Below are 26,643 nucleotides of genomic sequence, written 5' to 3'. Positions count from 1 at the left end.
TAGAGTGAGCAATTAAACCAATGATAGAGAGATTGAATAGTTGAAGACCAAAGTATCTTGTAGTACAGCAGTTCAAATTTGTTTACATAGATGGCCTTATAAAAGCAGCACAGTTTAACTGGCTATTTCATATTTTATCTCAAAGGTGTTCAGTTTATTTTTCTTATTTCCATTCTTTTGGTACGAGTAACATGTATGTTACAATATAGGCTTAGATTTTGGGATAAAGAAGGAAAGAAAAAGATCTACACAGTAGTCAAATAGAGCTCTGCTTGGATAATAAGTGAGTGAATGAAGGATTTTATCAGATGACATGAATATATAGACAAGTTCAGATGAATCTCACTTTTATTCAAAAGCACACTGAACTTACATCTTGTTGCATACATCCAAAACATCACTAAGCAAATCTACAGAAATAAATCACAGGCACAATACTTGAGTTATACATAATACAAATGGCACCGTCAAATTGCACAATTATAAACATTAAATTATGCCATTCAAAGCTTAATAAATAGTTATATATAAATAGAAGGGATCAAATACTACATATTGCATTTATTCATCAATTCATATGGATTCTGAGGAGATCTATAAGGTTTCAAATGCAGTAATAACATTCAGGTTCACCTTGCTGGTCATCATAGTGCCCATACTTTAATATGCTCTACTTGAAGAGCTGATGCCTCGTCTTTCCAAGTCGGATACCAGTTATCTTTGTCACGCCAGAACATCAGCATTGCCTAGAAAATAATATTATCACTTCAGTATTTATTAAGGAAAGAAAAAATAAGGAAATACACATCAGTAGCTAAAATTTAGGTAACATTTTATACGGTATTAAATGTCACACATACAAGGTGAGTCCTTTGCCTCTTATTTCTCTCAACATTCAACCTCCCTACTAACACCAAGAACATGATGGTTGACAGTTCTTTGCCTACTTCTGATATTACCAAGCGAGTTGGCCATGCGGTTAGGGGCGGGTGGCTGTGAGCTTGCATCCGGGAGATAGTGGGTTCGAATCCTACTGTTGGCAGCCCTGAAGATGGTTTTCCGTGGTTTCCCATTTTCACACCAGGCAAATGCTGGGGCTGTACCTTAATTAAAGTCACGGCTGCTTCCTTCCAACTCCTAGGCCTTTCCTACCTCATCGTCGCCATAAAACCTATCTGCGTCTGTGCGACGTAAAGCCACTAGCAAAAAAAAAAAAACAACAACTTCTGATGATATTGTGCAAAGATATTTTGTATGTACCTTGCAAAGTATAATAGTCTCTAGCAACAGGTCATTTCAAAACAGTAAGATTGTTTTAAAAACATTTATTCATCTGTGCAAACAAGTAGTTAGTTAATGCATCAGTCTTTCATACAGTCCTCTCCTGCGAACCATGTTGCCTTGCCGCGGGCGGTGGGGAGGCTTGCGTGTCTCAATGAAGCAGATAACCGACCACAGGTGCAACCATATCGGATATGTCTCTGTTGCGAGACCAGACTGACGAATGGTTCACCGAAAGGGGGGTTGCAGCCTTTCGGAAGTCATAAGGGCGGCGGTCTGGATGATTGACCGATATGGCCTTGTGATAATACTCAATATGGCTTAGATGTGTTCTTCATACTGCTACATGGCTAAAAGCAATGGGAAACTACAGCCGTAACTACCTCCCGAGGACATGCAGCTCTCTCTGTATGAATGATGTACTGATGATGGCTTCCTTCTGGGTAAAATATTCCAGAGGTAAACTAGGCCCCCATTCGGATCTCCACATGGGGACTACACGAGAGGGGGCGATCATCAGGAAGATGGATACTGACATTCTACTAGTCGGAGCGTGGAATGTTAGAAGTTTGAATCGTTGTGGTAGGTTAGAGAATCTGAAAAGGGAGATGGATAGACTAAAGTTAGATGTAGTTGGTATAAGTGAAGTACGTTGGCAGGAAGAGCAAGATTTTTGGTCAGGCTACTACCGAATTATCAACACAAAATCAAACAGGGGAAATGCAGGAGTTGGTTTAATAATGAATAAGAAAATAGGGCAGCGGGTAAGCTACTACGGCCAGCATAGTGAAAGAATTATTGTCGTCTAGACACCAAACCAATGCCCACCACAATAGTGCAGGTCTATATGCCTACTAGTTCAGTGGATGATGAAGAAATCGAAAGAATATATGAGGAGATAGAAGATTTAATACAATATGTAAAAAGTAATGAATCTAATTGTGATGGGAAACTGGAATGCAGTGGTAGGCCAAGGATGAGAATTAATGCAGTAGGAGGAGAATTTGGATTGGGACAAAGGAATGAAAGAGCAAGTTGGCTAGTTGAATTCTGCACTGATCATAATTTAGTCCTTACTAATACTTGGTTCAAACACCACAAAAGACATATGTATACGTGGACGAGATCTGGAGACACTGGAAGGTATCAAATAGACTTCATTATGATTAGGCAGAGATTCAGAAACCAGATGTTGGATTGCAAAACTTCCTCAGGAGCAGACATGGATTCTGACCCCAACTTGAAATATCTAGGTGGCAAATAATGGGGCAATCTTTTAAAAGAATTAGCTTTTGGGGAAGTCATGGTTTCACAACAGTGGTGTCTGGGTTGATGGCTAAATGGCTACCATGCTGGCCTTTGATTCAAAGAGTCCCAGGTCTGATTTCTGGCCAGGCCAGGGATTTTAACCTTTATTGGTTGATTCTGACAATTCGGGGGCTGGGTGTGTGTGCCGTCTTCAGCGTTAGAATTCATCATACGTAAGGGCCCATTTTCACAGATACGCAGGTAGCCTATCGGGTGTCAAATCAGAAGATCTGCACCAGGCCTCTCCAGTTCCCACATGCCATGTATGTATGTACAACAGTGGTATACTTTTGAAGAGTTGACAATCTTCACTGGATAAGAGAGGCAGCTTTCCAGAGACATCATAGTCATCATTTACTGGTAATGATCTCCTTCTAGATCCTAAACATCCTGAAAAAAAAAAAAAGAAAACAAGTACTTTGAGGCTAGGAAAGCTAAAAGAGATGCCCAACTTCAAAGAACTTACAAGCAGCAGTTAAACCCTTGGAGGGCTACAAACAAGGTCTGAGAGAAGAGGCATGATAAATATCAGTATCAGGAAACCCAGTTCCTCTTCCATCCTTTTAATGTGTCCAAACCATCTAAATTGTCTACCTCTGTAAGATAATGGTTAGTGCTATTAGGTGCCATCCTTGGGGGGCCAGGTTCAATTCCTGGTTCTGCTAGAGATGCAAGAATGGCAGGAAGCCTGGTATGTTTTTTTTTATAAATTCTTCTTCCACCTGGAGGCTGCCCAAAGGCAAAGAATACACAATAAAATGAATATTGATTTTAATAATAAATAGTTTATAAAGAACTTTAAACATTAAAAATGATTGTGAAATTGGATCTACAAATTTCAACCTTTACTGAGAAACAATTAGTGAAATAAAAAGCTACAAAAGTATCTAAATCATTTGAAAAGTTTTAAGAACAACTTGATAAATAATTCCTACCAAACTTAAGTATGATTCGGACTTGAGGTCAGTTGATCTCATTCCGATGAGTATAGGTGATGTCTCAAAATGAGGATAGACCCCTTGAGAGTTTTTAGCCCCCAGTCCATGAGTTCATCAGTGCTAATTCTGAAGACTCTCAAGATTTCCACCACCTTTTTGGGGATCATCACCCTGGCACCGATCATAACACCTATCACTTGAATATTCTCTAGCTGGTATTTTTCTGTGTAGTATGGCACCGTAGACAAATATATATACTTTTCTTTTCACCGTCAACTTTGGATGGTTGAGTTAGATGCGACTCATATTTTATTGTAGGGTCTAGAATATAGCCGGCTTTTCCCTCAATGGCGATCATATCAATTCTCCTTGTGCTGCCATTTGTTGCAAGACCATGAACCTCCTTGTTTACTTGAAAGCCTTTGCCTCAGAGGGACTGTATAGTAGATGACCTGATCGTGTGGTGGCAGGTGTTTCTAAGAGTTTCACTAAAAGGACAGAAACCCAAGATGCGAGCATCTTCCGCTGTGGGTATTGTAATGGGATCTTCCTGGTATGACTCATACCGTCACCATGTTACATGTCATTTTCAGTGCATCCCTTCACTCTAAACTAGAGAGACCTTCGTGCCTTCTTATCTAATGATTAAAAGGAGTGGATTATTTATAAAGGCAAATTCCCTGCCCTTGACTTTGTAGCTCACACCACTTCTCGAATTCCTGATTCCTGGGTACAGTTCTAATTTTCTTGGTATTGTATGTACCATCCCTATTTCTAATGCTGATGTTACCAGAGTCCACATTAAGCTTACTCATGCAGTTGCTAATCTCTTCATTCAAGTTCCTTGTGGATTCAATATATTGGTTTCCCGGCTGTTTCAAATTATTACAGCTATTTATATGTTAAAGCACAGCCTCCCAGCTTGCTTGAAACACACCAAGACCTTTATATCATTTATTGGTGTAGATCACTGAATATGGAGTATCGGTAGGAAGAGATAATATTTCCTTCAATGTACATTTTATTGTTTTATCAGCATTTTCTGGGAAGTGCTGAGGGATTTTCTCCAAAGGAATACACAGGAACAGATATGTTAACGCGGGACATATTGCGGAATTCTAAATAGTAAATTTCTGGTCTGGATCAAGCCATGGGCAAGATGATAATGAGTTGTCAGGGAGAACCTTGCATAACACCACGACATAACTTAATGGATTCAGTTTTCTGAAATTTAGACTGGATTTGTGTGATATTATTCTCCTGAAGCTTGCATATGATATCTCCCAGTTTACTTGAGATTGGCCAATGTTATCGAGGCCTTACTTTTCTAGCAATATTAAGGTTGTGTCAAGCTTTTGTTGTTTTGCTGAACTTAAAATGGATCATAGTAAGGCACTGTTGATGGTAGTATCTGGTGACTTAGTGAATCCCCTCTGATGTTCACCGAACTGGATATACTCTTCAGTCTTGTATAGAACAACTTTTCGATGATGCGCCAAAGAACAGAGCATGTTGTTATTGGTCTCCAGTCAGACAATTTTGCAAGATCACTGCTCTTAGGTAGTAAAATGGTGTAGGAATTTGTGAGCAGTGAAAGAAAGTTTTGAACATAACAGTGGCAATTTTAGTTAGCTATGATAGCCGATGCCTTGTCATCCTTCATTTTTACATGTGGTTTTACGTCGCACTGACACAGATAGGTCTTATGGCACAATGGGATAGGAAAGGGCTAGGAATGGAAGGGAAGCAGCCTGGTGTGAAAATGGGAAACCGTGGAAAACTATCTTCAGGGCTGCCAACAGTGGGGATCGAACCCCCTATCTCCCAAATTCAAGCTCACAGCTGTGAGCCCTTAACAACGCGGCCAACTCGCCCAGTCATCCTTTCTTGTTCTAACTAAACCTCTGTCTGGTCCAGCTGATATGTCCACAGCCATTCTTTTCATTGCCATGAATACTTCATCCTTATTTATGGTTTCATCAAATACATTATCTTGAGTTAAACATTCGTTATTGGTCATAGTACCTTTGAATATTTCATGCTCGCAGTTGTTGGGTACAGAAAACATAGATCAAAAATGTTCACCAATGTTTTGAATATTCGCCTTACACTGAGACATCTGATGGCTTTACTTCGTTGATTGTAATATAGGTACTGGGTTTCCTGGTACCGATATTTATCATACCTCTTCTCTCAGACCTTGTTTGTAGCCCTCTGAGGGTTTAAATGCTGTTTGAAAGTTCTTTGAAGCTGGGCATCTCTTTTAGCTTTCCTAGCCTCAAAGTACTTTTTTTTTTTGTTTTTGTTTTTGTTTTTGTTTCTTTGCAGGATGTTTAGGATCCAGAAGGAAGTCGTTAGCAGTAGACAAAAATTCTGCAGACCCATTAATGAGGTTGTCAAACTGATCTGTATTCATTTCAAGAAAAAAATCTATCATTCCACTAACATAGTTCTTCTTTAAATTTGTTAATAGGTCCAAATGCAGGCAATGTTGCTGGACTCTCTGTGTTTATCTGAATGCTGTTCTTGTGAAGGAAGACAATGACCAGTGCTGGCCGGCCTCTGCACTATTATTTGTCTATGGATTTCAGGGTGGGAGCAACTTATGTGGGTGTTAATCCTAACATAATACAGTATTTACCACAATGGGGACATGGCACATGAGTTTTACCCTCACTACTTATGAGTTTTTTGCTCGTATCTTGCTTGAGGTTGTCAATGTATTGTGACATATCTGCAGTAGGAGCTTTGTGGACTGTAAATGTAGATTCTGTCCCCATTCTGAGCTGTGTCGATATGTAATATCAATAAGACATAAACAATATCAACTTGACCTGATTCAATCATTGACTATAAGCAGTATGAACATCTAGTCAGTTAGGTTCAACGTTTGAACAGTAAAGAACAGTAACAATAATCATGTCGTCAGTACTTGTGAATCTCACACCTCTAACACACATTACCTGGCAATAATACGGTATGAACATCTCTTAGTTATACTCCACATTTGAATAGCAAAGAACAATAACAGTCAACACGTCCTGAGTCCTTGTGAATCTCACACCTCTAACACACATTACCTGGCAATAATATGGTATGAACATCTGGTAGTTATACTCTACATTTGATAGCAAAGAACAATAACAGTCACCACGTCCCCAGACCTTGTGAATCTCACACCTCTAACGCACAATAACCAGCAATAATACGGTATGAACATCTGTTAGTTATACTCTACATTTGAATAGCAAGGAACAATAACAGTCACCACGTCCTCAGTCCTTGTGAATCTCACACCTCTAACACATAATAGCAATAATATGGTATGAACATATGTTTCGAGGGTAATCCCAAAAATATGGTCTCCTATTTTTTTTATAAATACAGAACTCTGTTTGTGTGGCTGTTGGTCACAATATTGTGAAGAGTGTTTTCTGCACTCGCATATAAACATGCACACACTGCACTGAGGCACTCGTTTTTGGCTTGGCAGCCGTTGAGAATGGAGCTTCTGTTGGATGTTACCGCCATGTACGAAGTGCACGCAGTTATTAGGCTTTTGAATGCCAAAGGTACTGAACCAATTGAAATCCATCACCAGTTGATGAAAATGTATGGTGAGTTGTGCATGAATGTCAAAACTGTTCATAAGTGATCATAAGTGGTGGACTGAAATTCACGACGAACAAACAAAGCAGCAGGAGACATCAATTTCCGTCAAGACAGTCGTGAAGGTTGAGAAAATCATGCATGAAGATCAGCGGATCACCCTGGATGATCTCTGCACTTTGGTTCCTGAGATTTCCTGAAGCGCCGCTCACAACTTCCTGAACAGGATGGCGTCGAGCTGGTATGATATGAGCATACAAAAACTGTCACAGCATCTACAAAAATGCATCGACCGAAATGGTGATTATGTAGAAAAATAGCTAAGTGTTCAAGCTGCAAAATGATGTAAACCATTGTAGAAATAAACAGCTATATGTATTTATAAAAAATTAGGAGACCTTATTTTTGGGGTTACCTTCGTAGTTATACTCCACATTTGAACAGCAAGGAACAGTAACAGACAGCACGTCCTCAATCCTTGTGTATATCACACCTCTAACACACAATAGATAGCAATAATATGGTATGGACATCTGTTAGTTATACTCCACATTTGATAACAAAGAACAATAACAGTCAACACATCCTCAGTCCTTGTGTATATCACACCTCTGACACACAATAGATAGCAATAATATGGTATGAACATCTGTTAGTTATACTCCACATTTGAATAGCAAACTATAACAGTCACCATGTTCTCAGTTCTTGTGAATATCACACCTCTAACACACAATAGATAGCAGTACGGTGTGCCTGAAAAGAACTGCACCACCTCAGGACAAGGACATGAGTTTACTTTTACCATGTACCATACATTTATCCCTCTCCAATATGTCTAAAGCTTTTTTCCACTCTGATTTCCTTCATGATATCCTCATTTCTTACTTTGTCCTTTCTTGTCTTTTCTATCATTCATCTTAAAAATTTCATTTCACTAGCCTGGATTTTATTCTTCTGTCAGTGTCCAGGTCTCTATTGCATATGTCAGTAACGGGTACTTCATTGGTACTTCCGTCCTCCACATCAGGTTTCTCACACTCTGGTAGAATGTGTTTGCTTGTTAAATCCTTTTACTGATCTCCATGCCCTGCCCTGCATCCTGCATCAATTGAGGCGTCCAATTGCAAAACTCGTTTTGTCCATTTTTTTAAAAAGTGAGTTAAGTCCGTAAATCGATTCTTCATTCACAGCAGCACACTTTGGTGTAAAATGTTCATTGCAAAGTCTGTTTAATCCCATTGAAAATAGGCTTCAAATTATTGGTTCTGTTGCAGAACTCATTTTGTCCATTGCCTATACTGTTTCATATTCCGTTTTGTCCATCTTACGCAAAGTGGTGCAAAACTCGTTTTGTCCTATAAAAATCTGTAGGTTACAACAAGAAACTGGTGCAGAACTCATTTAGTCCAGTTTTGCAGCAGTTCATTTAAATCAGTATTTGTTAATTATTACAAAGAAATAAGTCTTGTAATAATAGTATAATAGGTAAATTTCATTTTCAACATGTGACCAACCTGAGATGATAAACATCCTGCATTGCATTTCCCTCCAAATTTTGTAAACAAAGCAGTAGTTGCATTGTAGCCCTCAGTAGTGTATTTGTGTAAGTAAATACTGCATTTTATTACAAAATATGAATCCTCTGAAAATAAATAAATCAGAGTCGGGTAAAGTAAGAAAGAAGAGAAGCAGGAAGGATACATGGAAACGTAATTTGGTGAAGAGGATGAGGTAAGGTTTACAGAAGTGTGATGTATTTGTCAGCTCAATACTTCCAAGTCAAGTTCTTATTCAATCATATTCCCACTTTAAATTCTTGTTTGACAAATAAACAATTAAAACAATTTTATTTCAGATATTCTGCAGGATCCTTTCCTCTACCACCCACATGTCAACACAAATCTGTGGAAGCTTTTCGATGCAGTGAAGTCAGCTACCAGGATGTAAGGCGCATGCATCAGAAATTTTATGCCAATCTGGACAGACAATCTCAACACAATTTCATATTAAGACATGTTACAGTTTCCACCCCACAACGTAACAGATCAAGGAGCGGGAATAGTGATTCTTGCAGAAATAAGGGAATGACTAAATATTTCATGCCATGCTTGAAAAGTGATCGATTTGAAAATATACCAGTTTGCAAACAGCTGTTTATAAAAACGTTGTGCATATCAAGGGATAGGGTGCAAGCATTGTGTCAAAATTTTTTGGAAAAGGGTGACATACCTCCCGAGCGAAGAGGTGGTGACAGGAGGACTGCTAAGTTTTTCGACAGGCGACAAGCAGTGAAAACATTTATAGAGTCTATACAAGTCCTCAAAATGCATTATTGTCATAGCAAAAGTATGAAACGGCAATATTTTCCAAGTGAACTGAGCATCAGAGCTCTCTGGGTACAATACAATGATAAGCATGAACCAGACTTTCATGTCAAATATGAAATTTTTCGGCAAATCTTTGTTAGTGATTACAATCTAGGCTTCAGCTCACCAGCCACAGATGTTTGTTCTCTGTGCTCGTCTCTTAAGGAACATATACAGAACTGCCAAGAACCCATGAAGTAGCAAGGTTTGCAAACAGAGTTAAACATACATACCAAAAAAGCCAAAGCGTTTTATGATCAACTATGTTCAGCTAATAAAGGTGAATGTGTTTTCAGTTTTGACTGCCAAAAAAAATCAAGCCATTCCAAAGACTGCTGATCAGGCAGCATACTATTTATGCCAGCTATACCTGTACAATTTCACTATATGTGAGGGAACATCAAAAGACACTCAAGGTAGAGAGAGAACTTTTTCTTATATTTGGCTCGAAAATGACTACCCAAAAGGTGCAAATCAAATAGTTTCTGCATTATGCCATAGGCTGGTAGCAACAGATCTTACCGGATACAATTCAATCAGGCTGGTTGCAGATGGCTGTGGTGGCCAAACCAAGAATAAAATCAGATTGGTATGTTAGGCAAATTTCTGAGTCAAGATGCCCCAGCGACAGTAAGGAAAATTAGACTAGTGTTTCCTATAGTAGGCCACTCCAGACCGAATTTGTGGGTGAATGGAGACTGATATAAAAAAGCATACAACATTGCTAACTGACAAAGATTATCTGAAGATTTTTGAATCTCATGCGACTGTCATTTGTTGGGAGACCAAATGTGTCCAGTGCAAGGCTGGAAGAGTGCTGTTTCAAAGTAGTTAAAGAACCCGCTCAATGGCATTTTAAGTTGCAACCTTCAAAAAGGGTTATTATCAAGAAAGGAAGCTGTGTTGTGCAAGGTGAAATAACTTACAACAGTGATTTTGGAGAGGCCAAAGGTATTTTGAAACATGGAACAATGTATATGAATATTGTTCCTAATATCATGGAGAGGGGTATACCCATGAAAAAACAAAAACTTGCCAATTTAAACACATTATTGTCTAAACATTTCAAAGAAAACTGGAAGTAAAATGACAAACTGTACTTTTTAAAGAAATTGTTTGAACAACAAGAAACCTTACATGAGGCAGATGATGACATGGAATCTGATTATGGGGACTTCATTGAAGAACATTGAGGGACTGGTGTTGTGAGAAGTGTGAATTTGCAAGAAGCAAGTGAAAATTATTTTTATGTACCATACTAATGTATTTAATGTATGTAATTTGAGATGATTACTGTAAACATATTCAAATAATTATATTTTGAATAAGATATGTGTTGTTTTTCATTTCCTAGCACTTGATAACTCACCAGTCTCAACAGTTACAAAACCGGGCGAGTTGGCCGTGCGCGTAGAGGCGCGCGGCTGTGAGCTTGCATCCGGGAGATAGTAGGTTCGAATCCCACTATCGGCAGCCCTGAAAATGGTTTTCCGTGGTTTCCCATTTTCACACCAGGCAAATGCTGGGGCTGTACCTTAATTAAGGCCACGGCCGCTTCCTTCCAACTCCTAGGCCTTTCCTGTCCCATCGTCGCCATAAGACCTATCTGTGTCGGTGCGACGTAAAGCCCATAGTAAAAAAAAAAAAAAAGTTACAAAAATTGTTACATCCATTATACTGTTGCAAAACTCGTTATCTTCATGATACTGTTGCAAATCACGTTGTGTCCAAACTATTTTATATAAAATCTCGGAATATATGAGTCAGAGATTTGTTGGCATCTGGTGATGGACAGGAACCATATCATGCTGTTAATTGGTTAAAGATTCATCCTTCTAACACTAGGCATAAACAAATGACAGTTTTTCCTGTTTTCTGAAAAATCTGTTATCATGGACAAAACGAGTTTTGCAATTGGATGCCTCAATTCACTTCCCAAATACTTGAAGCTCTCCACACATTGAAGGTTTTGTGTCTTTAATTAAATATTTTCTTTCTTTTCCTTTCTCCTCTAATCAGCACCATTATCTTACTCTTCTTCAGGTTGATTTTCATTCCATAATTTTCAATAATCTCACTGTACATGTCAAGTTACCATTGTACTTTTCTCTCTGTTTGTTTCCCATACCACATTACCTTCAGCTCCCTGTCCCCATATTTTACCTCTGTCTTCTTCACAATTTTGTCCTTAACCATTATGAATAACAGTGGTGACATCACACTTCCTTGTTGTAGTCCAGTTTCATTCCGAAGCCACTCTCTCCTTGCGAGAATTTTCTGGACACTGCTCCGATGATTTTGAACATTGCTTGCACATATTCTATTATTTGTTTTCTGTCCGGCTCCATGGCTAAATGGTTAGCATGCTGGCCTTTGGTCACAGGGGTCCCAGGCTCGATTCCCAGCAGGGTCAGGAATTTAAACCATAATTGGTTAATTTCGCTGGCATGGGGACTGGGTGTATGTGTCGTCTTCATCATCATTTCATCCTTATCACAACACGCAGGTCGCCTACGGGAGTCAAATCAAAAGACCTGCATCAGGCGAGCCGAACTTGTCCTCGAACACTCCTGGCACTAAAAGCCATATGCCATTTCATTTCATTTGTTTTCTGAATCCTTTCTCTTTCATTACTTTCCATACCTTTCCTCTGGGTAAACTATTGTAAGCCATTTTTAAATCACCATATCTCTTCCGTATTCCCAATGTTTTTCCATTCACTGCCTTTTACTGAAGATGGGATCTAGTATTGATCTTCCATTTTGAAACCCATATTGCTCTTCTTGTATCCTTCCACATTTCTTCTCATTCTCTTTTCCAATACCCTTTCAAATATTTTAGCTACCGTACCTGAGATGGTTCCTCGTGAGTGTGATTCCTTGATAATTGTCACATATCTTCTTGTCCCACTTCTTAAATACTGGTATAGGTATCATTACTCCTTTACTCCAGTCATTTGGTACCAATTTTTCTTTCCAAACATATTTAAATAGCCTATACAGCCATTGTTGACCAACAGATCCTGCTGCTTTTATCATTTCCACACATAATTCATCCAATCCTTTTCCCTCTTTCATTAATTTGACAGCAGTTTCCACTCCTTTTTTACAATTTGCTTTACATCACACCGACATAAATAGGTCTTATGCCAATGATGGGTTAGGAAAGGACAAGAAGTGGCATTAATTAATTGGACTACACAAAAGAGTGACTGAATGGGTTGCTATATTTCTAGAAAATAGAACTCAGAGAATTAGAGTAGGCAAAGCTTTATCTGTCCCTGTAATAATTAAGAGGGGAATTCCTCAAGTTAGTATTATTGGACCTTTATGTTTTCTTGTATAGGTGTATCAATGATATGTATAAAGATTCCACAATCAGAGACAAGGCTTTTTTCAGATGATGTTATTCTGTACAGAGTAATAAATAAGTTATGGTACAAGATTGTGAGCAACTGCAAAATGACCTTGATAAGGTTGTGAGATGGACAATAGGCAATGGTATGATGATAAACAGGGTTAAAAGTCAGGTCGTGAGTTTCACAAATAGGAAAAGTCCTTTCAGTTTTAATTACTGCGTTGATGGGGTGAATGTTCCTTTTGGGGATCATTGTAAGTACCTAGGTGTTAATATAAGGAAAGATCTTCATTGGGGTAATCACATAAATATGATCGTAAATAAAGGTACAGATCTCTGCACATGGTTATGAGGGTATTTAGGGGTTGTAGTAAGGATGTAAAGGAGAGGCATATAAGTCTCTGGTAAGACCCCCAACTAAAGTATGGTTCCAGTGTATGGGACTCTTACCAGGATTACTTGATTCAAGAACTGGAAAAAATCCAAAGAAAAGTAGGTCAATTTGTTCTGGGTGATTTCTGAAAAAATAGTAGCGTTACAAAAATGTTGCAAAGTTTGGGCTGGGAAAAACTTGGGAGAAAGGAGAAGAGCTGCTCGACTAAGTGGTATGTTGATATAGATGTTGATTCCCATAGGGAACCTGATGAGCCCAACTTAGCACACTGGGGTGAAACGCTGGCAACCAAGAAAATTTATAATGTCCAATAATGGACCATTTATATTGGTAAGTGGTATGTTCCGAGCTGTCGGTTGGAGAGATGGCGTGGAATGACATCAGTAGATGAATAAGTTTGAGTGGTGTCTTTAAAAGTAGGAAAGATCACAGAATGAAGATAAAGCTAGAATTCAAGAGGACAAATTGGGGCAAATATTCGTTAATAAGAAGGGGAGTTAGGGATTGGAATAACTTACCAAGGGGGATGTTCAATAAATTTCCAATTTCTTTGGAATCGTTTAAGAAAAGGCTAGGAAAACAATGGATAGGGAATATACCACCTGGGTGACTGCCCTAAATGCAGATCAATAGTGATTGATAAGGTACAGCCCTAGTGCCTGGTGTGAAAATGGGAAACCATTGAAACCATCTTCAGGGCTGCCGACAGTGGGGTTCAAACCTACTATCTCACGAATGCAAGCTGACAGCTGCATGATCCATACTGCGCAGCCACATGTTCAGTAGTTTCCACCTCTTCCATTGTGATTTCAATCTCGGATTCTGTCTCCTTACAGTCCACCTCTATCATCTCATTTTCACCCCTTCTCACATTCAGGAGTTTGACAAAGCAATCCTCCCATCTTTTCCTTACCTCCTCTGGTTGTGTTATTATCTCTCTCTTTTTTTTCCCCTTTCAGCTTTTTTCCTTTCAATATTCCTTTTCTCTTTCATCTTACAAGTTTTTCCTTTTATTGCAATACACATCTTCTTCCAACTCTCCTGTAAATCCTTCCCACCTTTTCTTTACTTACTAATTTCCTGCACCTTCTTTTCATTTTCTTATCCTTTCTTCTACCTTCTTATTTTTTCACTGCTTCCTTTACACTTTTACAAATTTTACATGTCCAAAAGGTCCAATAAATTCTTCCATTCCTTTTCTGTCACACCCAGGCTTAATAAGGACTGGGACTGTGAAATCAACTTCATGTCACTGGTTACCTGTGTTAAGTCACATCCCTCCACCAGACCTAAGGTGGAAACAAACTCTTCTGAGGGAGGCAAAGAAAATCTTTGCATCGCCTTCTTTAGCAACTGCATCAGAAATTCTGCCATCTGCCACAGCAATGATTGTGATCAAGAAGACCAGCATGTGACATTGCAGGGAAACTTATTGCAGATAGATTTAATTTAAATGACAGTTGGAAGAATGAGTGATCATTAAAAACATTAAGAACAAATGTCCACTGCCTTGATCGCACTCAGAAGCCAAAAAGTTTTGACCTACCAAGGTACCTTTGGTGTCGTCTCAACAGACTAAGGACTGAATATGGCTGCTGTAACTACTTTTTGTACAAATGGGGTTGGATCAGCGCACCAATTTGCAAATTCAGTTTAGAAGAACAGACGATTGAACATCTCGTCGAACGCTGCCCTCTGCATTCATACTCTGGATTTCCTGATGACTTGTTCAGTCTCTCTCCAAATTTAATTAAGTGGCTGTCAATTGTATATAGTTTGTGATCACTATATGGCTAAATAAATAAATAAATAAATAATGAGGAGTAAATATGTAATTAGTATAGTATATTGAGTAACTCTCTAAATGTGCTACATTTCTTTGAGAGCCATTTATTAAGAACCTGCTACCTACATTTCCTCTACAATGAACTATCACTGTTGCCAGAAGAATCCGTAACCATATGTTTCTTCTTCTTTTTAAATGACTAGGCTGTGTTGAAATGTGTGCCTTATGGACGATATGTTAGGTATTTTGCGTATGAAAGTATGCAAATAACGACACCAATCTGAATTTTTAAAATTTATTATTTCATTTACTCTTGTTTTCTCTAAATTGCTTTGTTAAAGTGATCTTCAGGCCAGATATTTTATTCTTTCCTTAGCGTAAAGTGGGTGTAAATTTTGAATATACCATCTAACTAATATTTGTCTAGGAGTCTATTGTACTCTTCCTAGCCTTTATAATTAATTTAAATTTATTTTTCTAATTTTCCTATTTTAAATTCATTTTCTTTCTGGCTTACATATTGTTATTTACTGGTACATTAAAAGTAAGGGTTTCACTCTAATTTACTGTTTATGTTATTTATATCTTGTGTGACTGCTAGACTGTAAAATAGGACTACTGTATGTAAACTGGACTCTTTACTATGTAATTAAAATAAAGTTTTTTGACCGCTGATTTCTCAACACTTTTAATTTCTGTTTAAAAGGTTACACTTTTACCAGTATTGTTTTATGAGGCATAAAAAATTAAAAATTCAGTGATTGTGATCAAGTATGTGAAGGATATAATTTATTACTCTCAGCAGCTCCTCGTTCTTGGGGTTTGGTCTAATGTTTCATATTTGATTCTTCATTCACTTAATATCACCTTTGTTTCCATAACTCCCCATGCTCACATGCTTTTGAAAGAGGTCTGACTATTAGATATTTTAAAAAAAATTCAAGCTGATATTTAATAATTGCAGTTTTCAAAATTAAAATATTACCTTAGGATCCCTATCTCTCCATGGTTTACGATGGTTATTAGAATTAGAATTATCAGGAAACTGATTGAAGCCACCAACTCCAAGCCCAATGCTTAAGTAGAACTGCAACAAAGTTAATACAAATTATCAGATATATCAAATAAACTATGATGAAATAAAATAAAGCTTTGATAAAGAATACTATATTTAAATTAAAATTCTCCTGAGAGTTAGATCTTTCCCAAATTCCATTTGGCACCGATAATAATATTTTCAGGTCACCAGAGCATTTCTCTGAAGAATAAAGCAATCTCATTTTTCTGAGATATCTGTTGACTATGAGAGCCTCCGTGGCTCAGGCGGCAACACACCAGCCTCTCACCACTGGGCTCCGTGGTTCAGATCCCGGTCACTCTATGTGAGTTATGTGCTGGACAAAGCGGAGGCAGGACAGGTTTCTCTCCGGGTACTCCAGTTTTGCCTGTCATATTTCATTCCAGCAACACTCTCCAATATCATTTCATTTCATCTGTCATTTATGAATCATTGCCCCAGAGGAGTGCAACAGGCTTCGGCAGCTGGCACAATTCCTATCCTCGCTGCTAGATAGGGACTTCATTCATTCCATTCCTGACATGGTCGAATGACTGGAAACAGGCTGAGGATTTTCATTTTTTCATCTGCTGAGCATGCCTATACGGGGTGTATCAGAACTATAGCAACAGAAAAAAATCTGGGATGCTACTTGTATTATGTTAAGAACGATGGTGCAATCAGATCGGCAGAGAAAATTTTTATTTTCGAGAAAATGAGGTTACTTTGTTACATCCAGGCACGCAATTCAAATTGATGAACTTGCCTTATTTGCTATGCCAGAGAGCCAGCTGCTGCCTGTTCATGTGAGTCAGAGGAGCAAAGGGAAGGGAGGGGAAGTGGTAAGTGGAAGACAGAGGTAATGCACGGTGTGGGCGCACAAGTTTCTTGTTTGTTTTGCATAGTCACTTCCCAGCCAGAGATGGCAGTGTAAAGTTTGTTATGCACAAACGGACTACTATGCGAACCCCATAGAAAAAGTAGATGAACTTGTACCAAGAATATGGGCAGCTTTCCAGGTCATTCGCGACATACCACACATCCTGAACAGAGTCCACTATTACACCTTTGTGAACAATGCATCGAAGCAGGAGGGGACATATTGAACATCTACTGTGATCAAATCATTGGGTGTATTGTTTCCTTCGTTCAGTATTTCATTCTATTTACAATGTTGTGGGTGAAGGAATACACAATCATGGGATGACAGCATTGCATCATCGAGCAAGTTAAATAATAAAGAGCATTACTGTGACCAACAGACAAGAGGAGCAATGATCTGGTGCATTCCTTGATTGACAAATGTGTCTTAATTACCGTGTGTTCTTTTACTGGGTGTGCAGTTACAACTGTTAATTGCCTGTAAGAGATAAGGACAATCCTGTGCGAGTCGAACGAGGAAACTTGTGCATACGCACGGAGCATTATCTCTGTCTCCATCATAGTCCCCACTTCCCCTCCCTTCCCTTCTCTTCCCTGAAGCACAACAGCGGCTTGTGCTCTGACATAGCAAATACAGCAAGTTTGTCAATTTGAATCGTGCACCTGGAAGTAACAAAGTAAACTAATTTTCTCGAAAATAAATTTTTCTCTGCCAATCTGATTGCACCATCATTCTTAACATAACACAAAGCATCCCTGATTTTTTTTGTCCGTGTAGTTCTGGTACAACCTGTTTGATAATATTTTATGACTGTTAGGTTCTTCACTCTGTTGAAACTAATTTATGAATAAATGAATTTAGAAACTACCTCAAAAAGAAAACATATGATAACAGAATGAAACCTGAAAAAGAAACAACTTAATTAAAAATAGGCACATTGCTTGTCTAATCAGACATTATCGCTAGTGAGAAAGCATGCTGGCATTTGTTTATGTCTATAGTGCAGGCATGAGTGAGAGCAGTTTGCAAAGCACTATTAGTAAATTCGTGTCCTCATACTGAGGTAGTGCAGCTCTTTGCAGGCATGCCCCCAATGGAGGTGAGCTGTATGTGCCATTCCATCCTCCCATCCATACCAGCCCTTCTGCCATTCTTAAATTTCTGGCAGTGCCGGCAATCAAACCGGGCCTCTGGGGATGGCAGCTAATAGTGCTAACCGTTACTGCTGTGGAGGCGGACAGCACTATTAGTGATTATTAGCAAGCTGGAAATGTAGAACACAAATTGCATGCTATTTTGCTGCTGATACTAATATTACTAATATTACATACATTACAGTACATTAACATAAAGCATCTGAAGTAGAATATATGGCATCAAAATATTCATCCACCATGTCTATCAAACTACTGTCCTAGTTGCTGAACGCCATACTTACAATGTTTTAAAACAGATAAATCAACATCTATTGCAATCTTTTTGAGTTACTACTCCATGAGCGCATCAAAGCACCAGTAGGAATCATTTCATACTTTATGATAGTTCAAGAAAGTTCAACGTACAAAACTTTTACCAAAATCATCAAGTTCTCGCTTCTTTTAACATGATGAACATTTACCTGGAGTTAGGTTTTGATTTCCATTATTATCTGATTGCACATGCTATTAGTGTGGCAATTCACCAGTGTTTCATATCTCTCCATGGTTTATGATAGTTATTAGAATGAGAATTATCAGGAAAATCGTCCGACTCGTTGGCTGAATGGTCAGCGTACTGGCCTTCGATTCAGAGGGTCCCGGGTTCGATTCCCGGCTGGGTCGGGGATTTTAACCTTAATTGGTTAATTCCAGCAGCATGGGGGCTGGGTGTATGTGTTGTCTTCATCATCATTTCATCCTCATCACAACGCGCAGATCACCTACGGGAGTCAAATAGAAAGACCTGTACCTGGTGAGCCGAACCCGTCCTGGGATATCCCGGCACTAAAAGCCATATGACATTTCATCAGGAAAATGGTAGAGTAACATAATTTAACATATAGAATATAGGCTACTCCTGTCACATAACACCGTGGGGCCTGCTCAAGACAAATGTCATCATCCACTGGAGAATCACTATCAAGAGTGTCATGTGCCCTCATTCCATGAGAGGTTTGGGATTGAACCCACCCAGGCTTTTGACATCCAATCTAGTGATTAGAAATTGTATACCATCACTTCTTGTACCCTGCTTGCCAACATTTTGATGGTGAAGTTTTTTCCTACCAGTGGGACTCAAACCAGCTAACGGTGTCAAAAGTTGAAGACTTGATGCCTTAATGATCATAGCCACCATGCATGCTAGTATTACTTGTGTCTCTCATACCACCATCACTTTCATATTATCAAAGACAAAGTTAAGACTGAAAAGTTGATAAAAGTAACAAGCTTTTTCTAGTCCATACTAAAAAATACAGTGCACATTAAACACTCAGCAGAAATAAATCAAAGCAAGCAAGTAAGGTAATACCGTACATACTTTTACGGTGAAGGCTACTGATTATTAGAATGCAAATATATAATTAAGCATTTGATTGATAAGTATACTGCAATATTAGAGAACTTGGTACCCCCGGTATCACATTTTGCATGCCACTTTTAATTGGGTGTTTGACCATCACAGAGCTACTTTTTAACAGCCTACTGTAATGTATTAGAGTATACTAGCCTAATAAAGTTTTAAATATGCTGCTTGTAAATTAACAGATGAAAATGTTCCTGTTCTTTTCTATTTTGTTAGGAGTTACTTACCTCTTGATCAAAAGGAGCTATTTTAGTGCCTCTTGTCCATGGAATACTTTGAAGCTTGGTAAACTCTGGAAGTGTTTTGAAACCATCATGAGGAGGAACCATATTTCCAATTTCTCTTCCATCCACACTGAATGTAACATGATCTGTGTGAGTAAATAGAATCATAATTTATTTAAAATATTTTTAATTCTATCTGTAGACAAATTTTGTAAAAGTTAAGACACATTCTGAATCATCTGCAATATATTGTCAGAAGTAGCTCCTCTTAATATTATTTATTTAACTATGATGAATGAAAAACCTGAATTGTAACTTGAACTTGAATCCTCCTGCTTATTTAAATTAGCACAATACTATTCTGCTTGAACAGCACAATTTGAGTAGCTCAATTTCCCAACTCATGATGCAAGAATACTGTGTTTAAAGTGGTTATTAAAAGGCAAAATAAAATAAAATAAATAGTAAAATGCATAGTTGGAGTGGCAAAATAGGCAACATAGGCTGACAAAATATACTGGTGTAGGGAAACAATAGAATTTCACTTATGTCTAGCCATTTCATGGGTTGTTCTTTCAAAATTACATCTTATCCAGCTTTCTCCTTACATTTCATCTACCACTGTCTAATAATATGAGTGTATTTCATTGCCAGCCTAGCAGTGTAGGGGTAGTGAGCTGTCTCTTACCTGTAGGCCTCAAATTCAATTCCCGATCAGGTCAGGCATTTTTACCTGGATGTAAGGGCGGGTTCAGTATCCACTCAACCTATGTGATTACAATTAAGGAGCTATCTGAGAGTGAGATAGCAGCCCCAATCTGAAATGCCAAGAGGATTTGTCGCACTGACCATGCTTCATGCAAGGCGCCTTCAGGCTGAGCAACAATCACTTGGTAGACCAAGGCCCATAAGGGCTGTTGTGCAATGGGGTTTGCTCATTTTTGTATTTAATGATGTAAAAATTGTAATGAGAAAAAGAGTAACTTTCCAAATTGCACGCACAAGGAAAAGCTTTATTGCAAGGAAAACTATCAATAACTTCAAATCTGCATTGTAAACTGTAGACTGATATATTAAGTTTCAACATTACAGAAAGGAACAAACAAGTGATAAAACAAGTTGTGTATAAAAGGATAGAAGGAACACAATGGGGTAAACACAATGACAGTTCAATGAGAGTAGAGGAAACAAAAGAAATAGGGGATGAGTACAAACGTTAAAGCACTAAAGGACATGGCCAATTTCTACATCGTCACGCACTGCCATCTACACATAGACAAGTTCTTTACTCATCAATCCTAGTTCTTTCACATCCATTTCCTCTCAGCATTTGACAAGCTTGTTTCTGCTTCCCAGATTCATCAGGAAGGTGGGCATCTACACTTACTGAAGGGCCATTTCAACAAATCTTGATGTGGAAAATATAGAAAAAGGAGAATGTTGGATAAATACAGGACAAGTAAAGACACAGTGATAAAGATGAGCGCAGATAGCAAATAGGACAGGGCATACACTGAAGGAGAAAAGGAGCTCAACAGATCAGTATAGGTAATGGAAAGTAATAAGCAAGTGACACAAACAAGTGATGTATAGAGTAAGAGGAACATATAAAAGCATAAACATAATGACCAGATTATATGTGGAAAGATAGAAACTCTGAGAGGAACACAAAATATGACAAACACAACAGGTCAGCATGGGAAGAAGGAGAAATAGAAAGAAAACACTAAAGGACAAGGATAGTCTCCACGTTTTCATATACTGCCGCCTTGAAATAGAAGGCCTCTCTCTTTATCAGTCTCAGTTTTTCTACATCCATTTCTTCTCAGCCCCTGATGAGCTTGTTTCTGGTTTCCAGCTTCATCAGGTGGCCAGGGTTCATTGAGGGGCTATCTTGAGAGATCTTCAGTCTTGATGTGGGAAGTGTAGGATAAGAAGAAAACCAGAAGAAAACCAGAAGAGAAGAGACAAAATGATAAAGGGATTTGCACTTGTTTGTTCCCTTCAATTATATACAATGACAGCTCAGCAAGGAAAGAGAGAGCAACAGAAAAAGAAAATAAGGACAAATACATGTAACAACCCAAAACGACAAGTCAGTGGCAATGTATGAAGGGGTAGAGATTGTCCTTCTTTTCACCCATCATTGTTTAATTTGATATAGTAACCCATCGTAATAATAGCCTATATAAAGCACCAAATTCAATCAAAACAAAGATCTAATGAGTACTTTATTCAATAAAGTATTGAATAGGTGGAAATCAAACTTTTATTGTTCTACTTTAACTGAATTTCAATACGGAAAAATGAGGATAATATCATGCAATACCCCAGAAGTGATGCAGATCTCTTGTGTCTCCAGGGAGGTGCAAGAAGTGGATGGAGGTCAATATTCCACAGCCCAACCAGGAGCTCCCTGGAGTGTGTCATTAAACCAGATTGCGAGTTACCTTGCCTGATGAAGAAAAGAAAAAACCCACCAATAATAGCACTACAACTGTTAGCTATCTGTTTTGTGATAGTATATTGTATTATACAATTAACCTGTTGAATCTCTCACAGTATTATGATCAAGTGAATCCATGAGATAATTCTCCTCATTGGACTGAAGTTAATTATGTGTCAGCATTTAAGAAGTGTCATTAGCCAATTCATAAATGAATCTTAAAGCTACTTGGAAGACAGTTAATTATATTAACCATTAGACCAGAACCTAATGTTATCTGATACATGCTGTATTATTTATTGTGGAACCTGCTCTATTATGTGAAAAAACTGAAAATAATTCTACTATAATTTAATTTTTTTTCTGGGAGTAAGTGAAGAAGAATGGCTGTTGAAATTTACCATAGAGCAAAACTTTGGCTTTCAAGTTATCAAATACATGCAGGTTAACATCCATAGCTTTGAAAATTAATCATATCTGCAGTAATAATTTGATTACTGCTTGCATGAAGGAGCTACACCAAATAAATGAAGAGTTAAGAGTTACAATAGTAGCCCCTGTGAACAAAGGGAAGGATGATAAACATAAAACTAGGGTGACCAGATGTCTTCTTTTATCTGAATGTGTCCTCCTTTTTAGACCATTGTCTGGGGTCTGGGTGGATTATAAAAAAAAATTGCAATGTCCTCCTTTTTTTTTTTTGATGAATCTGTTTATTTTGGAGAATCTGTTTTACTATTTCACTTTAAAAATTATTCTTTATTACGTGACAGCATCCTCAATATCGTATTGATATATAGAATCAAAACCCAAACCCCATAGCACAACAGACCCGAAGGGCCATGGCCTACCAAGCGACCACTGCTCAGCTTGAAGGCCTGCAGATTACGAGGTGTCGTGTGGTCAGCACGACGGATCCTCTCGGCCGTTATTCTTGGCTTTTTAGACAGGGTCTGCCATCTCACCATCAGAGAGTACCTCAATTGTAATCACATAGACTGAGTGGACCTTGAACCAGCCCTCAGATGCCGATAAAAATAGCTGACCTGGCCGGGAATCGATGCCGGGGCCTACAGGTAAGAGGCAAGTATGCTACCCCTTCATTGCAGGGCTGGCATTGATATATAGAAATGCAATTATTATTCTATACACATCTTGTATTGTGATAATACCATTCTGTGTGTTGCATGCTTCTCTTTTAGCAATACCCCATCAGCTCACTGCTATGTTATCGCGTGACAGCTGACAATGTACCAAGCGACAGGAGATAACCGAGATATGAAGGAAGTAGTTCCCAGGCACAGAATGATACTTTCCTCAGTTCTTAACTTGCCTTCAACAATACATACATTCCATTTACTACTTCTTGTTCCGATTTCCACATTCGGATTCGGGCTCCTCCTCCACATAGACATATGTTGATGCATTACTTCTTATATTGGTGACATTTTCATCAGTTAATTGTGTGATAATCATATATGCTTTCTTAATTCAATGGCAGATTTTTAAATCAGCACACATGTATTCAGAATGCCTAAACAGAAGAGTAAATTTACAGATGTTCTTGTAAACAAGTATACATCTTTTAAGGAAGGCAGGAATGAAATTTGAAGTGGAGTGCAAAATTTGTAGAGTAGGAACTTACATTTCAGTTTCAAATGAAGGTATATAATATGAGGGTTGATTTAGAAATCTTGGCAACTGTATTTTTTCTCTTGAAAAAGCTCCAGCATAGGAATTTCCCCTGTTATATTCGAAAGTGCACGACAAGGACTTTTTATTGGTGATACCATATGGAGTAGGGATGCAGGAATCTCTGATAAGGAGGACAAACATGGCATTTTGAAATAATTGTTTTAGTTATTTTATTCTCGTACAACCTGTATACAGTCATATATACATATCGAACAAGCTATTTAACATCCTTCAAAGTAGTCTCCTACGTTGTCTGTGGTTCATTGCCGTCCGTTACCTGTGGCTAAGTGTTCAGACAGGTAGACAGAGTGGTGCATGAGCGAGGTGTCACCTCAGGGCAATTATTCATTTTGCGGTTTCAACCCCATCCCCTCTTTGGGTATTTTGGGTGGGTCTGCCTGTGCATCTCATTTTGCTCAGACAGTGTGGGTACTTTCTCCTGCTTGGGTCCCTCTCTATTCCGATCTTAGCTCACCAACTCCCCACCCCCTTGCTCTAATCTATTCAGTCAATTGAGCTGGATATTTCTCTGAGTCTAGGTTATTCTTTACAACCATGTATTCATATCAACCGTAGGTGCCCGTAGTCATTACTGTTACAACAACAACCACCACTCTCACTACCATCAGTTCTCAGTCAGTGGCTGACACGGCCGCAGTTACCTTTCATTCTGCACTTCTATCATCACATTTGGACCCCAACTATCAAGCCTGCTACCTCTCCATGCATCTGACTCTGCAGTGGAACAGAACATGGGTTCAGTCTAAGCATCCAGCATCCCAGTCTTACCGGAAGAGGCCCAACCTTCAAGATCACTAGCAGTTGATCCACAACTTGCCCAATAGCCTGCATACCTCAAGGGACAGAAGAAGAAGAAGAAGAAGAAGAAGAAGAAGAAGAAGAAGAAGAAGAAGAAGAAGAAGAAGAAGCTGAATTGACACTTAATCCCCCTGTTAGTGCTACCTCCACCAGTGACCCCTTACCAGTCTCAGGAGCACGCCGTCCGGCCAATAACCCCCATTCTCTACAGTCTACGCCCACTGGAGCATGCTCGTTCCTCCTATTAAACCCATCACCTGAATTTTGATTCCCTTTAGACTGTCTTCAACAAACTCCAGAACTACAACATGTGATGTGAAGAAATAGCAGACATCCAAAAAACTTCTAAGTGTATTATCATAAAAATTAATGGTGAAGTTGCAGCTCAGAAGTTAACCCACTCCATTGGGTCAGGCCTGTTTGCATCTTCCACCCCTTTTCAGCCACTTGCACTGCCACAAATCAAGACACCAACTCACCCTCCAAAACACAACCCATTAAGTTGTGTAATTAGGGGAATCGGCCTTTCCATTTCAGAGACTACCATCCTCTCAGAGTTTAATGTGCAAGGAATTCTATCCCAGAAAGCCTTTCACAATAAAAATGCAACAGAACCTACCTATACAGTTAGAATTCTGCTCCCCACTTCAGAATAAGTTGACAGAGTTTTGGCTGGTGGTGTGGCAATACATCACCATCACCATAAGGTTGAGACATCAAGAGCTTCCCCACCACAGTCAAATTTGATGTGAGAGGTGTCTCACCTACAATCATCACACTATATTCCACTGCAAAGCTGAATCACCCAAATGCGGCCACTGTACACAAAACCATTCTACTGCCGTGTGTCCAAATACTTCCCAGCTACCCTGTTGTAACACATGTGGTGTGCAACACCCTACATATGCCCACTGCTGCAAAGCACAACCTACCACCCCCACCCCTCCAGCAAACCAGAACTTGTAGCACCTGTCAGAACAATTGACACTCCCTGCAACACACCAGCCCACTCATCATTACCCCCACCAGCAGTAGAAGATATGATTCGCTTTATCACAGTCACACTCTAAAATATCCATCCCTAAGATCACCCGCATGTACTTGCCAGTCTTCAAGCAGCAGCATGGGCATCCATATGATAGTTTGTAGGGGGAGGCCTAGACCTGGGGGTATGCAGTATTTTTAATTATTTTGGAAGATGAATGGCGACTTGTATTTCACAGTAGAATACCACCCACGGTACCCCCTACCACTTCTATGTAATACCAACTTTTAAATCATTTTCTTGAAAGAAAAATACCTGACTACATTAGATTTTTTCCTTTCCCTGAGAGCTGGTGGGGGGGGGGGGAGGGAGTGCCACATTCCCCCCACCCGGGCATGGGCACCCTCCAGCAGCAGCAAATCAAACCCTCAACCTCCATTTCAATGATTCACACAGTGGACTCAACACACATTTCACTTTCAGCCCTCTGGAAACATTAGTCTGATCACCACCTCCCTGCTAGCCCCTGTCCTGCTAGATAATTCATCCAACCTATAATCCCTATGTGCCTCACTGCACTGTCCTTCTATTTAATTATAATACATGATGTGTAATATTGTTCCTTTGGTAAAAGTTTTATTGTATAGTATTGAATCAAAATCTCAAAAAAGATTATTACTGCCCTTAAGTTGGTAACCTGTCAGCTTTTACCTCTCTGTTGAAATTCCCTCAGAGGGCATTAAAAAAAACTTACCATTTTGTAGCTTCTTTCAGTTTTGATATACGATACTGTATATATACCCAACCCCTGCCCATTATATCTTACTAACCCAAGTACTTTTTGTTGCCTTTATATTTTTGCTCCCCCTCCCCCACTTTTAATTTCTAATCACTGCTACTGAGTTAAAGTGTTTAATGAAGCTTGATAGT

General features: G+C 38.8%; 1 protein-coding gene across 1 annotated transcript in view; it reads right to left on the bottom strand.

Annotated features, from left to right (window-relative positions):
* Positions 1–330: 330 nt before the first annotated feature.
* The window catches only part of LOC136867344 (beta-1,3-glucan-binding protein), a 101,445-nt gene continuing 75,132 nt past the window's right edge, over positions 331–26,643 (bottom strand). The window contains exons 7-9 of the mRNA XM_067144518.2: positions 19,772–19,914; positions 16,028–16,129; positions 331–746 (exon numbers count right to left, since the gene is read on the bottom strand). Coding sequence (XP_067000619.2) covers positions 645–746; positions 16,028–16,129; positions 19,772–19,914 — 347 coding nt within the window. The 3' untranslated portion in view covers positions 331–644. The remainder of the gene's footprint in view (positions 747–16,027; positions 16,130–19,771; positions 19,915–26,643) is intronic.

This window comes from Anabrus simplex, chromosome 1 (assembly GCF_040414725.1).
Source record: "Anabrus simplex isolate iqAnaSimp1 chromosome 1, ASM4041472v1, whole genome shotgun sequence".
In the NCBI taxonomy this organism is placed as follows: Eukaryota; Metazoa; Arthropoda; class Insecta; order Orthoptera; family Tettigoniidae; genus Anabrus; species Anabrus simplex.
The sequence above is the reverse complement of the archived record's forward strand: the minus strand, read 5'-3'. Positions and strand labels throughout refer to the sequence as shown.